Source organism: Nothoprocta perdicaria, unplaced genomic scaffold (genome assembly GCF_003342845.1).
Source record: "Nothoprocta perdicaria isolate Ctin4 unplaced genomic scaffold, notPer1 scaffold_77, whole genome shotgun sequence".
NCBI classification, from domain to species: domain Eukaryota; kingdom Metazoa; phylum Chordata; class Aves; order Tinamiformes; family Tinamidae; genus Nothoprocta; species Nothoprocta perdicaria.
Genome location: NW_020456054.1, coordinates 3,274,591 through 3,293,366, shown reverse-complemented (window position 1 = coordinate 3,293,366; position 18,776 = coordinate 3,274,591). Strand labels below are relative to the sequence as shown.

At 39.7% G+C, this 18,776-nt stretch overlaps 1 protein-coding gene across 5 annotated transcripts in view; it reads right to left on the bottom strand.

Annotated features, from left to right (window-relative positions):
- DTNA (dystrobrevin alpha) overlaps positions 1-18,776 on the bottom strand; it is a 148,332-nt gene that overhangs the window by 23,219 nt on the left and 106,337 nt on the right. For 2 of the 5 annotated variants that reach the window (XM_026051604.1, XM_026051599.1), the window contains 5 exons: positions 18,132-18,212; positions 15,474-15,563; positions 9,886-9,978; positions 3,363-3,450; positions 637-737 (listed from right to left, as the gene is read on the bottom strand). In XM_026051604.1, the coding sequence (XP_025907389.1) occupies positions 637-737; positions 3,363-3,450; positions 9,886-9,978; positions 15,474-15,563; positions 18,132-18,212 (453 nt within the window). The remainder of the gene's footprint in view (positions 1-636; positions 738-3,362; positions 3,451-9,885; positions 9,979-15,473; positions 15,564-18,131; positions 18,213-18,776) is intronic. The other 3 variants (XM_026051602.1, XM_026051603.1, XM_026051601.1) reach the window with 2 other exon arrangements.

Sequence of the window (18,776 nt, the reverse complement as noted above, 5' to 3'; positions counted from 1 at the left end):
ACCTTTGTGGGTTTTCTTCCCCCTCTTCTTCAGAATGCATTGGATGATGGTTAGGAGGGAGACTCAAACTATAAAGACAAATCAAGAGATTTGGTGGTTGATCATTACAGTGACAGAAGGCAGTGCACTTAGGAAAAGGAAACCAGCTGGTTGGGTTGTCCTGTATTTCACAGTCCAGCAGTAAAAACAGAGCTTTGTTCTCATATAGTTCATGGCATTAGGCAGCCAGAGACCTAAGGCCAGATCCTCTGCTGATTACAAATGGGTGTCACTCCACAGACACCAATGAAGCTGTTGATCTACAATGATGCTGATCTCCTTTTTTGGGTAGCCAGGCTTTTTCTCCCAAACACTCCTACAGTCAGTTACATTTGTATCTAGTTTTTGACTCAATCAGCAGCCTAATTCACTGCTAATGTTTTTTGAAAAAAAAATCCACATTTTTTCTCTCAGATGCCTATGGGTTTTAAAGCCTTATACTGTGGCTATTTTCAGGCCCTATTATTGTGGGAGGCATAAAGATGTGTGTGTACACATGTAAACTGTATAGATGCTGGAGACAAAAAAGTGTTAGGAAACAGATAAACACAGGCAATATAAGGTCCTGATTAAAGCAGGCACTCTGTGGATGCTTACCGGTTTTTGTTCTCAAGCTCTGCAATCAGCTGCCTTTGTTGCTTATTTGCATCAATGGTGAAGGAGATATCTGAGGCTCCTCTCTGCTGTCCCTGCTGCTGCTGTTGTGAAAGAGAAGGCTGCACTGAGAAAGGAATAACTAGCATACACCTAGGAGTTCATCTGAAAACTGTTCCATGAAATTTGCTTGCAGAAAACACAATACCAGTCTTCCGTAAATTGAAAAAAAATAAACATCATCCATGTTGTGCCTTCTACACATACTGCTCCATTACTGGTAAGAGCAGTATAAATGCTAGAGTAAATAAGGATGTGTTTAYCATCCTGTCATTCATTGCTGCCTCRAGGAACTTTCAATGAACCAACTGTAGAAGTGTCTATCCCATCTGTCTGCACTCCGAGGCAAGGGCACCGTGCCTGCAATTGCTGTAACACGGCTCTTAACCTGGATTACTGCAGACAATAGGGGAACACTGAAGCAAAAGCTTCTCTCTTTTCTTCTTCTCTCATCAAAAAGAGATTCTTCCCTTTTGGCGACTCTTCCTTCTCTTGAAAACATGGCTGCACTTTCAGTCGGAAAGCTTTACCATTTAGATTTGGTTAGTCAACACATACAAATTCTCTTATACTCCCTGATGATACTTTCAAAATAGCTCTTTCTCCAGTCCTTAAGGCACAACAAAACTTTTTTTTTTTTTCAATAAAGTGAAGTGGGAATTAAATTACTTCTAGGCAGAACTCACTGCAGCTCTACTGAAGTAGACTATTCTTTTTTGTCATGTTTATCAACAATAAAATATTGGTTTGTTTGCTCATACTCCCATATTTCAGCATTTTACAATGACAGTGCAGTTCCAGACTTCAAAAGACATTTAAGAGTTTCATAACTATTAACAATGTCCATATATTCTTAATGCTAACATTGAAGAATCAGAAAATTAAAGAATATTCTGCTGAGTTATTACCATGACCTGACGAAAAAAAGGAGTATTTCTGTCTTTCAGAAGACTGTAAAGTGCTAACTTGGAGCCAAATTTTAAGTGATTCCCTTCCTTGAAAGCAACACCTTGAAGGAGGTGCCCCTCCTTCAAGTGGCATTTTCTAGTCTGAAAATGTCAGACTAGTCATTTTCAGAACTTGGTTAGTACTAAGACTATGCARGACTAAGAAAATGGCTGTCTGTAATCACTTACTAGTTTTTCTGCTCCCTGTACATTTTCTCTTTAACATTCTGGCCATCAAGGAAGAGACCATAAAAAAAGAAAAACTGATGCAAGTCAACAGATGTAACAATGGATTCAGAGGAAGGCAGGATCTTTATCCCAAAGGCTCAATGTTATTAACACATTTTGTTCCTTGAGAAACAGAATGGCTGCCARAAAAGCTTGCAAAATTTCCACACATTAATGGGGCTTTCAGAAACTGTGATACCACTTGTGTGTGCTCCTGAAAGATTTCTCTACACTGAAACCTTCACTTCTTATTTTGTCTGTTTCATTTGAGACGTACAGAAAAATGAGTACCTGGATGGCAAAGATAAATTCAAAACATTACTCAAAATAGGTCTATTTAAAATTTGCTTAAATACTATGTCCTAAGTTCCCCCACATATCAGAGGATACCTAATATGTTAGGTACCTTGGACACCGCAGTTTCTACTTAGAGACTTTTGTAATAGGACATTTATGTTCCATAAGGAATTGCAGTCCTTCCATGGCAAAACCAGCACATGTAGGTTGCCTCAATTCTGAGATGTGCTCTGTCACAGTTCTGAGAGGGGTTGAGTTAAGAGGGGCTGAAAGATCATCAGAATCTGTGCTCTGCATGCTGCTCCCATTGCTGCACATAGTGTGAAATCTTGCAGGGCAGAGGGCTGCGCTGGGGGGCAGATTCATCCTCACTGACTTCACGTGGGGCGAATGGGACTCATGTTTTTACATGCACAGAGTTGCCCAGTTTTGCCCTTTCAGCTGACCCCACAGTGCAAACCTCACTGTGGAAATATGCTTCCCGACACTCCAGACCGACTGGCTGTGTTTCACTTAGCTATCATTTACAGTTCCTTCTATCAAGTGTGCCGAGACAGAAAAAAAGTTACTAGGCTGACCTTATTTATGTCATTTAAGATTTTATATACTTCAATTATGTTCCTGCTTCATTCTCTTTTATTTCTGAATATAGTTAGCAAGGGTTTAGCCTGTCACTGCCTTCTATCTTGGGATACAAAGAGGAGAATAATCATTGCTCTGAAATGAAAATGGGAGGCACAGCTAATGCAGAGGGTCATTACAGTCACCCTGTTGAAGATCATTATTTAAAATCCTCAGCACTTAGGACCCTAGTGGCAGTGATATTTGAACTAAAGAGTAAAATGGATGCTCCATAACTTTTTTTTTTTTTGCTGCATTACATTATTAACCTTTAACCAAAGCTAGTCGAGTCAACATTTTCCAGTCTTGCTTGAGTTTAAGATGTCAGATTCCCTCTTGTGTAATTGTTTAAATACCTTTACATTAGTATGTAGGTGATATACATTAGTACGTGGAATACTTTGGTTTAAATGACCTGCATGGAAGTATTAGTCGTAAAGCATAAGAGAACCTGATGCAAAAGATAGAGAAAATATTCCACRAAAAACCAGGGTTGTCAGCTATAATTTTCCTGATCTTGTCAAGCCCCTGAAATGAGACAAAAGGAAAGTATCTGCCTTTAATTAAAACACTTACTGATGAAGAAGCTTCTGCTGCCAGCCTTGCTGCATACCTGGCGATCAGCTTGTGCTCTTCATCCAGACGACTTGCGCTGTCGAGCATGCTGGCAGTGTCAGGGTGGGAAGCAGGAAAAGTATGTTAATGCACAGTAAAAACGACCACTGCTTCACCATAATGTCTATTCATACACCCTTCGTGCAGAATTTAGAAGAAAAATATCGCCAAGATGCTTGGTGTTAACTGAGCAAAGGGGAGAAGTGGGCAGGGAATTTCTCTGGTAGGGCCAACTCTAGGGGCCAGGCAGCATCTTCCCTTAGAGGGAAAGAGCAGCAGCCTGTGAGCCCCAGGCAGAGCCAGGCGGGATGCAACCAGCCCCCTGGCTCCCCTGTCCACACAGGGATGTGTTCAGCATTTTACTCCAGCACTTGATTTTACTTCTTGCTTTTGTCTGCTTTTTGGAAAACAGCTTATTGTGAACTTCAGCATTTCTTATTGTCAAAACCAGAAGGTTTGTCAAATTTGTATCAGAAAACAAGTTTAGGACGATTGTGTGAGGCACTTACCAAAGGCTAGTGGATCACAGGTTTAGAACCACTGTTCTGTGAATTTTTAACCAGACTTTCTCTTTTACTCTTGCTTTCTTGATATTTACGAGTAAAGATTTCAGAGAAACACCAAATGGCACACCAGTGACCACAATCTTCTTACTGATTTTAAATTGGAGCCCTCTCATGCTGTCAGGATGCGAAGATCTGCTACCATACACTGACATCTATGGAGGGAATCTGCTTTCATCATGTGTAGAATCTCAATAAAAACATACTAATAAAAGTAAGAACTTACATGAAATATGCTCAATTGCTTTAAAACACTTCAATTAATTGCTTTTTTTTTTCTAAGAGAGCAGAGGCAACACTTCTTATGGGTTAAACCTTTGCCAGCCACCTTTATAATAAATGGAGGTTATTTTTTGTCAAATTAGTAGGGAAGAGATAATGAAGTGGGAACCTGTACTATTTCTAAACAYTTATAAGTTTGCAAAGAACTACCAAAACTAGTAAAAAGTTAAAAAAAAAGAGTATTAAGACTTACTCAGCCCTAGGTAGCATCTTTAGAATCCCATATTGCAGTACTTCTAGTACATACAAAAGAAAAAAAAAGAAATCCCTAATAGGAGATTGGGTGATGAGAAGGGTGCTTTACTCTTTGGAATATAGGACACCATGGCAGACTATCCCAGASAGAGGTGAGTCTGACCTCTTTTCTTCAAAATGTTTGGATGTTTTGGCTGGAGGGCGACAGAAACAGGCCTCCATGGCCACGTGCTGATTAGGGCAGGCGCCTGGTGGCTGCAGAACTAAGTTCATATCTCAAAGGAGAGCACAAAACAAGGGCTATTTTGGACTTGGGCATCTTAGATTCTAAGCTTTGCCAGAAGTCATGTCTTGAACCCCAGAAACCTTCCAGATGAAAACAGCACTGAAAAGTACTTTTGTGTACAAAGCCCTGCTTTTGAAGAATCAGCATCTTTCAATGGGAAAAAAAAAGAATGCATTTCTTCACATTTCTCAGAGAGTTCATATCCTCAGGAACCTCAAGGAGCTGCTGTGTGCAGCTTTTGCCTGGCTTGATTAATTCTGATGGGATTTGGAAGTTGTATATGAAAGACAAGCAGTGCTTAATATTCACTGATGATTAAACTAAGCTTGGGAGTTACGACTTGCTGAGGTAATGGAAGAGACAAATTAATCTTCTCACTCTACCAACAACCTGTGAGACCACAAACATGAAGTTTCCAAAACTAGGAGACATCAGGCACAGTGGCCTTTGTTGTAAGCCAGGCTTGTGAGGCAGGTTCTGCACTGTAAGCCAGGCTTGTGAGGCAGGTTCTGCACAGGGCTTCAGGTGCTACAGAAGCACTACATTTTTAGCCTTACTTATGCATAACTTCATTACTCAATTCTACTCTTCCTCAGACTCTGGTAGGAAGACAACATACTTTCTGGAAAGACTCAACCTAAAAGTGGTTTCCCAAACTTTTTGAATAAACAGCTGGACTTCTTACATACCCCAACCTACCAGCCTGATATGAGGTGAGAAAGAGAAGTAACTCTTAGACATCTAAAATTATGAAAATCAGGCAATAAGGATTAATTTCATTGCAATAGAATTCATTTTCATTTTTTCCATAATGGCTAAGTCATCACATCCTAACAGATGTCTGTGAAACAGCAAGCACTCAGCATCAGTTCCCATTTGTACAGCAATGTGCAACCATATTATCCACCCTGGAGAAGTAATGGATTATGGCCCACTTGTTGGCATAACAGCAATCTGCAACATGGTTGTGACATTTGAGTTAAGCCTCAGAATAATGATCTTAGTGCATGAATGAAACCACAGATGATTCCTATGATCCCTGTATGTACTGTCTAATGCCTTTGATACACATCTATGTGTAGGTGAATACCATAAAATATATCTACCTCTATTTCAGTGTGTTGAATTTGGTTACCCAAGGTYTGGATATCAGACTGCAATGTCTTGAACTGCCTTGGATGCCAAAATTTTTATGTCTCAGAGCTCTGGCTTGCTATAATTTACTTCTGTTTTACTTCAGTATCTTTACGGACACATGAAGTGAAATACTCGCATGCTTTAAGATACTACAAACACATGTGAAGGATTTCCAACCCTCAAAAGAGGGCACCATTTCTAAAGAAATTCTCCATTTCACAATCAAAGTGCTTAAGKATCCTGCTCCTGATGGTTTTTTCTTTCTGAATGTTAAACATTTTTTTCAACACTGCTTCTCCACTGGCGACCATTTCTTTAAAGACGTTACAATCATGGCCAATAACAACTCCGGCAGGATTTTTATAACTCACACGCAGAGTAGATTGCCAATAATCTTGCATGTACAATAGGATATAAGGCTTCCTTTTTTTAGGCTGTAGTTGAACTGTGTAATATTTTGCAGTTCAAAGGAATAAAATATGATCTTAAAGCTCCAGGCAAAGAACCAAAAATTTGACAGCCTGTGAAGAGAGGAGGAGTGCCAGAGGATCACAGAAATTTCTCATTCTTTATGTGTGTCAAACTAGCCTCTCCTGTGCAATAGGTGCCTTGCACTGCTGTCCCGTGATGTTCTTAAAATTATGTCAGCACTGTTCAGAAAAACCACTGAAATGCCATTTTTTTCATAAAATTAAGCTATGTGATCTTCTTGATATGCTCTTTGCTACAGAATTCAAGGTTTCACTTAACTAATAAATACGTAATAAGTTAGCGGGAATTTATTATGAAAAATATTGACTAAATAAAGGGTAGCCTCTAAACATAAGGCTGTAAGTACCATGTTGAAACTATGTCAACCTGTCAAATGCACTCTCAAGATGGTTTACCTGTGATGTTTAAATTGTTTGGATGCTCCTCTGTAGTTTACTTTGAATTCTTTTCCTCTCTCAAGGGGAGGTTCAGAATAAAAGTCTAAGGTGTTTYGAAGCACTTAGACTTCAACTCTAAGCTAACCCACAAAAAAAGTTACCAGCTAGTTCAAAGACAGAGCTGCCTTCCTCTCTAACTTAYCTATGATGCATTCTCCCCTAAAAGATTGGTATCTGATGAAATAACATGCAATAGCACAGCACCTTTATAGTACAAAAAATGACTCAGTCCAGTTCTTCATGGTATACTATGATGTCTCCAAAAATCAGAAATCAACTTTCTATTGGATGAAAATACCCTATTATTTGTCTCATGTATTTTTGCTGCTGAAAAGAACAAAAATGAAATATGCAAAATTAATATTGAAAGCTAAATAAAGTGTCTAACATAAATGAATGAAATCAAATTGCAATTAAAAAGAGCCTTCTCAAATGACAGATACTAAAACTAAACTAAATTAAATATCAATATGGGTCTCCTATGATAAAATAAATATTAGAACAACCAAAGCATGTGGATTAGTGTAACTTTTTAAAAATCATACGGTTACTATAAATAATGAAGTAGTTATCTTCTTGCTTCTAAATTTCATCTGCAGTATTAAAGTCTAAAAGCTTATTAGCCTGTAATGGATGGCARACAAGACTTCCAAAACTGCTTGTTTTAGTATCAACTAACTGCAAATGAAAAATAATCATTGAAAATTAACTAACAACTTAATCATATTTAAATACAAGGAACACCTAAAATAGAAAAAAAAAAAAAGATAAAAGACACCACGGACAATTGGACAATATCGGGTTGATCATTACCTAACATAAATTAAGCTGATTCAGTAACTACTAAAATATTACTTTTTTTTTTTTTTTTTTTTTTGAGATGTCACTTTGTGGCTGTCAAGGTACTTCTATGTATTATGCTCACAACAGATTTTTGTAAATTTTCCTTTTAGCTGAAGGTCCAGCTACAGCCTCTGTGTTTCTCATACCTGAATTGCTAGCGCTGCTTGGGAATATGCCTTGACTCTCATGCCTGTATATACGTGGTGTTTTGCAGGGAGAGAGGAAAGGATTCTGACCCAAAATGTAACTACCCCCTTACTCTGCTGTCCCCCTCACTGCAGCAGAGCAGCAGGCAACRGAGCAATTCGATGCATGAGTAACACTGCTGTCCCCCTCAGTTAAGTTTCTGTCAAAATCTAATTGGTATCTCATATAAATGACTGAGACTGCTTTWAATTGAGGATGTTGTGACTGCAGTGATTTAATGTCAGTAATCAGAYGTTATGTACTGTACTTTGCATCAGCTATTTAAGCAATTAAGGCCATTATCAGCCATTCTCCATTCATCCGTCAGATATATTAAATTTGAAAGATGTTATGTCGCGTAATTTGTGCATGCATACACAGATATCAATGTACTATGAGTTGGTCTAAAATGTGAAGGAACCGGTTGAACAATTTTTGAGAAAATTTTGAGAATGAAGGCAGTAAAGATGAGGATCTCACTCACAGAGGGAACCAACTGGTGCTCCTGTCRGAAGTTAAAGGAATCCTGGACATGACAGAGGTAAACCTGCATCGGAAAACACCTCTAAACCAGGTCTTTGTGGACCTCTGAACAACCATATGGACTGAGTAGGCAAGGCCACATTTTCTTCTTCCCGTCCTACCTGACCTAGGGGTTGTGGTTTCCTGTCCTCTTCAGTCATGACTGGGCACTGATCTAAACATAGGCCTMGTCTGCTTGTTTTCACAGCTACAATGTAAATGCTACTAAAGAAACCTGCTTCCTGGTAGTGCTTCAGGAAGAATGAAATTCCCCTTCAAAATGATTTCATTTTTTTTTWATTTTCATTTTTCTTGCTACAAACTATTTTTTTTTTCCCTACTGGCAGATTCCAGTGGGACACAGAGGAGAGAGGGAGATGCTCAACAAGAACAGCCTCTTTTCTCCTCTGTGCATAGTTACAACCCAACTTGCCCTCACTTTCATCTGCAGCTACGTGCAGAAGTGGATTTTGCAAAACTGCAGAAAGTGGATTTTGCAAAACTCCCAGAAGTTGGCCTTTTRCATGTAGAAGAGCCTAACCTGGGAAATACACTGTCACGGCGKCAGGGAAAGCCGGAGGGTTCCTTATGGCCAAAAACCATCCCGGCTGCAGTTTCACCACAAGCATTGCACTGTGTGTGGCCTTCCAGGGCCATGCAGGACACCTCTCACCATCTCTCTGCAGGAGCAGGCCTGACGGGTAGAGGTTCTCCTTCCACTTGCATTTCATAGAATCATAAAATCACAGACTGTTCAAGGTTGGGAGGGACCTCCAGAGGTCATCTAGTCCAAGCCCCCTGCACACGCAGGGTCACCTAGAGCATGGGGCACAGGGCCACACCACCAGGCCATCACCTGCAGGCGCTGGTGCTGCGGGTCTGATCAGTAGATAAAATTCTGGGTTTTCTCTGGCAGAAATCATCAGCTATGTTCAAGGCACCTACTCTCAGAACTGTCATCCCTGAGGCCAAACGAAAGGTATCGGGAAATAGATTTACGTATAGATTTATGTATAGATTTCAACAATTCATAAGTCACTTAAAAACACTGCCTGACGTAAGTAAAATAAGTARAATGAACTCCTTTCTTCACTGACCCAATAAATAATTTCCTGTTACTGTTATTCTCATTATTTGCATACTATTACCACTTCTTACTTGCAAGGTCACGTTAGTTACCTACAAACTATGTATCAAAAATCACCTYAGAAATGAATTACTTGAAAAGGTGGGTTTGCTAGTCCTCGCTATATGAAGACTTTGTACTGACTAGTGCACAGTATCCCCAATCAGCTTGCATGGTCATTCTTAATTAAGCAGTTATTCACATTACTTGGCTCCTTAACATCACTAGAAAGAGTACGAGCAATGGCCACAATCCACCAAATGTGGGAGAACATACCCCATATGCATACACGTTCCCTTTAGGGTAATGCTCCTAAGGAGCTGCTGCAGCTTGAAGCCACGAGGAAAAAGTGGGTGAATTTGGCCGACCAACGTCCCTCTGCTGGGTTCCCCAAAGGTGCCAAACCTGCACTAACCGTGCGGGGTTGCTCTGGAGCATGTTGACATACAACCCGATGAGTACATGTTCATCGGCCAGCCTGTCTGCAACATCGAGCCTGTACTGTAACCTGGAACGGGGTTGGGGGACAGACGGGGCAGTCCGGACAGACACAGGAGAAATAAACAGAGAAAGCAGGAGCAAGTAAGACTGTGAAACGGGATTTTAGGAGCGAATCATTAAGTGTTCGTAGAAAAAAATACCACGTACAAGAAATTATTTTGCTACTATTGCAATTTATATATTAAATAATGGCTTAGGATGGTAGAATCCAACTCAGTTACGGAGCCAGCCACTGATACCAATGAAATGCAAGAGCAGGCCATGGACTGGAGTTGTATAAAATCTTTTTTTTTTTTTTTAAAAAAAAACCCAGCTTGTGAGGTCAGTTGTTTTTGCTTTAATATATTATTTATATATAGTGTACTTACACTAAATATACATCCCTTACATAGATGATTAACATACTGAAAGCCTAAGTTAGATTTTCTCAGAAGCGTTTGACGAAGACCTCACACATCCAGGTATACATAAATATATTTAAACATGCCTTACTTAGCGCAGTTAGTTAATTGGTTATTCTGATTTTTTTTTCGGGAAAGATGTTTATAGGATATATTAAAAGCAGGGAAAAGGAGGAAAAGGTTTTGTTTAGCTGTGTTAGTGCAAGCTGGGTGCATACTCTCTCTTTAACTTACCCTTTGCCTTTCAAGAAAGCTGGAGCAGCCCTAGCCAGCAGTTTGCTCTGCTCTACTTCAGTATTCTTGTAAGGAGAGCTAGTTAATAAGACAGGTAAACTTAGAAGAGGGTAAACAGAGAGGCTGGAAATATATTACACAACAGAGGTTGGAGAAACTCATTCAAAAGCCTGGCACCATGGAAAAACAAAATAAAGCTTCACAAAAATTATAGAAACCTTCAGAAAATGCAAAATTGTGAATTTGGGTTTTCTTGTTCTCCAGAAGAAAACTAAAAAGGCTTCCCTATAACAAAGGCAAACCAAAATGTGTTTCTCTTCCTAATGGAAAGCTGAAGGCTTACGAAGTCTCCAGGTGGAGTCTGGGGTAACTGATATCTGAAATGCAGCTTTCAAGCTGCAGAAGCTTCATCTGAGCAGCTGAGCAGCTTTTCTCTGTATTTGCCATATGATCACTTCTATAATCTATGGAAATGTACTTATTTACACGCAATGATAGATTACACCAATTTAATTTTGAGAAAGCATTGTATTTTGGTAAATCAAAAAAAACCCCACATTTTTCATCATCTGTCATGTCAGACTTTTCTTTTGTGATTTCACAGTGTCTCTTGTTTTTTGTAATTACAGTATTTAATGGATTACAGTAACTGCTTATTTCTCACTATTAAAGTACTTATTTAATCATTTTTAAGATAACTGACTCAAAACAGAGAGATTAAATTGTTAGTTTTTCTTTCACGCTACAGCATTTTTTGTTTTGGTCTTCTTTTTAGAATATATTCCTCTTTTTAAAAATGATTCACTTTTATTTTTTGGCCTGGCCACTGCTACTGTAAATAGCTTTGATTAGACAAACCAGTGTGTGGGATGCATGTGCCTGTGCACTTAGATGTGTGTTCACACGGGTCYCTSTGTGTGTGTRTGKGCAGATGCTGCACTGAGCTCTTTTCTACAGAARTATGAATGATACCACCTCATTTCTATGATGTCCACCGTGATGCTCTGTGTGTCCGACTTCTCTAGAAGCATCATGCACACAGATAAACAYGCTCCATGTCATGTACATTTTTTTCACTGTATTTTCTTCCTAGTTAGAGAAAAGAAAGGGGCACTGTATGCCATAGTAGCTAAAATTRCAGTGCTCAGCTCTTAAGTAAAGGTAGTAAAGTAAAAAAGTAAAGTGAAGTAAAAAAGTAAAGTAAAAGTAAAGTGAAATCTGGAGACTYAGTGCAGATTTTGTGCTTTGCTTTCAAAAACTGCAGTGTGATGGTGCCCTATCAGCTGTAAGTTCTGCTCCCCCATAACCTAGAAATAAATTGGGTAGGGTGGGAAGACTTTGCCTCTTGGGCAGTTGTTATTGTGTCTTGTTTCCTCTTCCTTCTTAGTAGCTTAATTGAACTTTAGATCTCTCAGCCTTTTCTAAGCAGTAATATTTTCTAAAGTTTTTTGAGGTTTGGTCTGTGGCCTCTCTCACTCTGCTGCAGGACTGAGCCTCATGCTGGATCTGGGCAGATGCCTCCTCATTCTAACGTGGACAAGAACTTGTCACTTGACCCCAGATTCAGACTCAATCTAACAATCTTGGTGCGAACTTGAATTAATTCCTGATTCACCATGACAGCAAGGTACTCTTCTACAGTATTTCTAGTAAGACTGACAGTGAGCTACCAAAAAATTAATTACTGATTTTCAAACACTTGTTCATTGACCTCATGCTAATTTATCCTAGTCCACATTTCCTTCGGGTACATCTGAAAGTGTCATCTGGGACTATGTCCAAAGTCTTTTTAAGGTCAAGATACTTAGCAGCTGCTCTTTCTTTTTTACCCAGTGGACCAGTCATTCTGCCAATGACAGGAATTAGGTTGGTTTGACATAATTTATTCTTGACAAATCCACATTAGCTATTTCTCCTTGGCTTATTATCCTTCAGGTGCTAATTGTTTCAGAATTTCAGTATCTTTGGATATCAAGGTTAGGCTGCCAGTTGTATAATCTCTCAGATCTTTGTCCTTGTTTCTGCTTTTAACCATCCTTCCTACCTCCTACATCCCCCATAAATCCCCCAAATTATAGCTAATGATTCAGAGATTGCTTTGGATAATGACTTATATTTTCAAACCACAGTGAAATTCTCTGAGTTCTGCTAACCACAACATATCTTTTTAAGATACAATCCTGTTAAAATGAGCTGCCAAAGAATAATTTCTCAATCAAAATAATAGACAAACCCACCAGTTCTGAGCAGATGTCTACAAAGATGTAGATCTAACARTACCAATGTAAACCTTGTACCCTCTTTAGAGTCTACCTAGCTACCAAAATCAGATGTATAGACCTTTCCATTAGYAGGCAAAATGCTTGCCACTAAAATACAGAGGATTCTCATTTTGTTGAGAAAATAACCTACAAAGACCACATGCAAGTCTACTACATTCTTAAAAGACATCAGAAGATGCTGTATCACTCTGTTCATTCCAGTTTATTCCTTCTTCAGAAGAACTAAATTTATTGGCTATGGAGGGTGCTTAGAAAAATGCAGGTAAAAACCTTGTTTTATTTTATCCCACCATGAACCCTATGATAAGATGGTTTAAAGGGATTTACGAAGAGAGAGAAAGAGGTTTTAGCCTCTGCTATGGTAGCCTAAAAGGAGCTTCACAGACTGCAACTGGAGAACAAAGGGATCCAAATAAAGGGAAAAAAAAAGTTAATTCAGCAGGGGGTAGTTTTCCTTTTTGACTGGATAGCAGTTTTCTTCAAGGCTCAATTCACTTGTTTTGATGTAGCATATCCAGCACATTGAGTTTGTAAGGCCTTACCTACGCTGTAGTAATATTCTCCTATTCTGCTGCCCTCTAGATAAACAGAGATCACAAAAACAAGCAAGACTGAAAACTGAATATTAGGTACAATAAAAAAAAATACAGGACTTGTGGTTTTAGTTATATATAAGCTGCCAGCCCAGCAGATGATAATGAAATGAGATTAGGGAGAAGATTTTTTTTTCCTATATACATAAAATACCTTGAAGTTGTTTTTGAGCTATACAGAGGGAAGTAAAGGACCTAGTTAGGTCTAACTTCTTGTTGATACCAATTTGCACACTGTATACATTTAGAAATATTTGTAACTACTCTGGCAATCTCCTAGCAGAAGATCTCTTACAGACATGGTGCCTGAAACTAAGAAAAGCAAGCTGAGAAATTGTAAAGGGACTGTGCTTTTGAAGTAGGCAAGTAGATACCTAGAGGCATCTCAGGGAAAGACTGGATCTGATCTCCTTTGAACTTTGCACAACTATGCATCTACCCTAAATTGGTGCTTCCAACTCAGCTAAAGTGCAAATAACATATAATGTCCAACCCCCTTTCAGCTGCTCCCCACAATCTGTTGTCATTTTTCACTGGTTACCAAAGCTCTTTAACGAGAATCTTTTTTTTTTCCCCCAGTTTGATTCCCTTTTCATTGAAGAATCTAGAAAAAAAGATAGTATTTTGCTGAGCTTACAGTACCGCATCGTCTCCAGCAGCAGGGTGGCTCGGTGTGCTGAAGGCAGCAATTCCTGCTACACGGGGAAACTGCAAATGGTCGGGATCTTGTGGGGACCAGACTCTCAGAAATAAATACCTTGAACATGCAGCAAGTGATCCCTCCTGTGCCGATTCTGTTCATACAAACATTTTAATTGCACAAAATCTGTCTTTGAAGCTCCCTGGAACCTCTGAACTCGATTGCAGCACACATCGTCTGCAGTGAAAAACTCAGCCTGTAGAGCTGCTAGTGTTGCTTGTGTTCAGCTAGACATTTTACTCTCAGATTGTGTAATTTTTATCTAAACATGAATCATGGAACATTTAACATAAAATCAGCAGAACTACAAACAGAGCTGTCAAGTCTGTTTCTACAATATATGATCCTATATATATATATATATATATATATATATATATAAAAGTGGGCTTCCAATAATGAGGCCTGATTTTCCCAGGGTAATAATAATAGTAAATCCTACAAGAATGAATGAAGATTTTATTATTAGCCTAATATAGATTGAAGAAGTTGATATTTAGGAGGAAAGTACCTTGGTCTCTGTACATACTAAATTACAGGAACTGTTCAAGGACTAATGAAAAAAAAGAAATGTCATTACACTTCACACACACACACAAAAGGAGGGAGCTGTTYTCATCCTACTGCACACATCTTTTATGCAAAATGAAATAGGAGATTTTAGATCACTAAGACGAGACAGATTGGGGGAAAAGGACAAGATAACCATATTCCAGACTCCCTAAGTTAATGGCAAACCTTCATTGGCTTTAGTAGGATTTACTCCTAGCTGTGGCTATTTGGGAAAGCAAATGAGCGTGGTGTTGGGCAGGCTGCTGGCAAGTGGGGCAAGCTGCAGAATGGTAATCAKCAGCAGCAAGAACCGTGGAAAAAGAGAAGCCACCAGGCTGCGAGACCTGGGATGGCTTCCAACTAGCTGCTGTGCGAGCCTCCTTCCTGCCTCTGTTAGGGGTGGGACAGGCAAGTCGTGCACTAAAAATGAAAACAGAAAGGTGCACTTTTTGGTTTTCAAGRAAAAAATGCTTCCCATTTCCTCCAGATACATAATATTAACTGTAATCCTAAGTGGAAAGGTAAAATGAAAGATTTGTGCTGTGCAAAAGCAAGAGAAGTTGGCAAAGCCCGCAGCCGGCAGGAAGCCTAATCAAAAGATTAATTAAAGCCATAGAAAATCCTCTAGCCCATCAGAGCCTCCTTTAGGAATGTGCTTAGTAGTTTAGCAGAATTGCTAATGATTGAGTGCGTGAGCTACAGAACTACAGCAATTAGTGGGTTAGTGCTCTCATACTGACCGTGGATTGTTGTGAAGCTGATTTACATACAGCTTTATAAGAGAGTGCTCATCAGCCACAGGACTGGCTGCATTTACACCCCCAAGTAACCTGAATGAGTCAAACAAGGAGACCTTGTTAATACCCCCGAAAATACAGCGAGTCGCCTGTTCAGACCRCATCCAGTACCATAAATACAATTTCTAATCACAGAGGAAGAATACAGATTTGGCTGTTTCTTTCATTAAAAAAAATCAATTTATATTTATGAGTGTTCAAAATAAAAGTAATGTGAATGATYTGTGATATATTTGAAATCCCACTGGGGTGATGAAATAAAAGTTAAAATAGCTTTTAATATAGAGCATTGTTTTATATCTCAGGRTACTGTCAACTCTAAAAATGGTGAGAATGGACCACAGCCCTACGGAAACATTTTGCTCTATAAGGATGTTTTGCTGTACACATATATAAGGAAGTCTGGCTACCATCGGTCTGAGTCTTTTCTCTAGTATCTCCTGCCTTTAGAAGGTTTCTCCATCAGGCAGCCCTTGTTCTCAGAGAAAAGGAGTATTTGTGGCTCAGGAATTATCTACAYTTAATCCTGACAGTTAAAGACAGTATCTTTAATTGCTAAAGAACATAGAAATAACATAGCCAGGATATTTTTATATGCAAAACCAAACAAGTAGCAAGGTAGATAAAACCAAACAAATATCAAGGTAGGTACTACTATAAACCTTGCTGTAGGTGCCTAACCTATTTTTTAAATTCATTGTTTTCTGAAGGAACACAGGATCTCCTTAGGGACACACAGGAATAACAATTAYGTCTACGTTGCTCTTAATGACCTGTCTTGGAGGCACCATGAGAGGTTCTCCTGGCTTGCTCTGGCACATGGGATCCAGTATCCTGCAACAAACTYGCCAGTCTCGCTGTCTATACAGGCTGCAGATTGAGTTGTGGGGGCTGCTTTGGGGCAGTGAGAGTTTATTACCCCCAGCAAGGTCCATAAATCAAAGCAGTAGTACAAAATGTCCTCTCTTTAAAAGATATTGCAGTGCGTTATGCTGTGCATTTGTTATGGGGATTAAAAATAGCCATGCATGCTCAGAGCTTGTGCTTGATTATTTGGGAACACTTAAGCATGGACACACAGCAGGAACCAAGCAGTAAAATGCACCCAGGAAGACATATCATGTATCTTCCTCAATACAGCAAAAAGTTATTTTTCTGACATCTCATCTATGTGTAGGCTTACATGGATGGGGTGCAACAGTTAGTGGATGCCACACACATATGTTGGCTGTGTGAGCCAAAATGTACATACTTAGCTGTGAGCACCTTTCCTTTGGGAAAAGGAAGAGCTTTTCTCTGCTCTGGCCACTCTTAGCTACCTCATTTCCTGAAGGGACACCTCACACCACGACTATTCTTTCTCTCTTGCAGTCTTTCATGGAAGTGAGGTTTAACTGGAGTTAGGAAGTCTTGCTATCTTAAAATCCTTCCCAAATGGAAAACCCCATTGGCTGAATGATTATCTTCTGAGGTTATCTTATTTGCCAAGTATCAATAAGGGTTGAAAATACATCACTGGGCCAGAAAAAATAAGAGTCAGCACCAATACTACTGCAATTACATTGCATTGGAGAAACCTGTAACATGATCTTATAACCAATATACTGATACCTTCAGGACAGCAGGCAAGCACAGGGGCACTTCTCAAAATTGGTCTGCAGGATGAATACATTTCATACGAAGACTTCAAAACTTATTAACACAAGATTTTTATTTAGTACTGAAACAAACTACACTAGATTATACTACAAAATTCAGGACTGAATTTGAATCATTCTCCTGGTTAGGGAGGACTGCTCCTGGGTGTGCTTCTTGACGATTGACAGCACCAATGAGCACATTTTCTCTCTCCTATGTTCTGCACATCACATACCAGCTGTTATGGCCATATTTATTTAATCAGGATGCACATAATGGAAATAAAAATTACACACATTCAGATGTGCAGCATATATTGAGGGGATTTTTTTTCTTCAAAAAAATCTTTCTTCAAAGTTCTCCCAAGTATCTCTCAGTGATATATGTATTTCATTTGCACTTGTGATACGACCTAAACTTCAGTCCATTCCCTCCCAGTTCTTTCTAGGCATTAAGAGCAGGTAAAGGACCCAAGGCTGGGTTGTGCTGTGCTGGCTGGGCTAGCTCAGGCACTGAAAACTGCAGGGCTGCAGGAGTGAGCAGGCTAAACTCCCCTGAGATACAGGGGAGAACGTGGGCTGACGATACGTCCCTGGGCCTGTACTGCTCCAGGTGGGCAGGCCTGCGGAGGAGGCTCCGCTCGGTGCTGCAAAGCTCCATAGGGGCCTTCCCAGCAGRAATGGCCATGTGGGATCCAGCTTCTATCCCTACAGTGCTGCAAAATGGCTTCTCACCAACTGCCCATTTCCCACCCCTGTTGGAAGACATCTAGGTTGCACCTGAGCACATTTAATGGGGCTTCGGAGTTCAAATGAGCACTGAACCCTGGGGTGGGCTGTGGGGTGTCCTAACTTCACCTCTCCATCAAGCAGTCTGAAGCTGATATGTGGGTGTCTGTCCAAAACGACTGAGGCATTTCTCTGCTCAAATCTGTTAGTTAATRAAGTCAGGATAGGAACTCACCTTCGGTTTGCAAAAGGACTTCCTGAGGGAACAGAGTGGGAGAAGAGCGTATCGTTCATGCTGGTTACAGGTCGGGGGGGCCTAGAAGAAGGTAAAATATTCAGCTGTATGACTGTTGTACCAAAAGCCCCATCAGCCCCATCAGTATTTACAGAGAACTAAATGAACTTCTTGGTTACAGTGATTTACTACTGGCCTCTTTTGCTTTAAGTAGCAATAGTTAAAATTAAAGATCATGTATTTTTAACCAGAAGTCAAAAAAAACAGTTACTTAGGTCTGAAAGGAAATGATGTTTGTGACTGAGGAATGTAAGCTGCTTCATTCTTGTTTTTATACTGTTACTAGAAAGTAATCTCTATGCCATTTTTCCCTTTCCAGAGCCTGTAGCCTATAGCGCAGTCACTGCATTGCCAGGCTGGGCTGGAGCAGCAGGTTAGCTGTGGCAGCATGGAGATAGGCAGGGGAAACTGCCAGTGAAGTGCACAGCTTTTCATATGATCACCTGCACTAAAATCCATGCACATCCCCACTTCCACACAGTGACCACAGTTCCTTTCCTTTCCTTTCCTTTCCTTTCCTTTCCTTTCCTTTCCTTTCCTTTCCTTTCCTTTCCTTTCCTTTCCTTTCCTTTCCTTTCCTTTCCT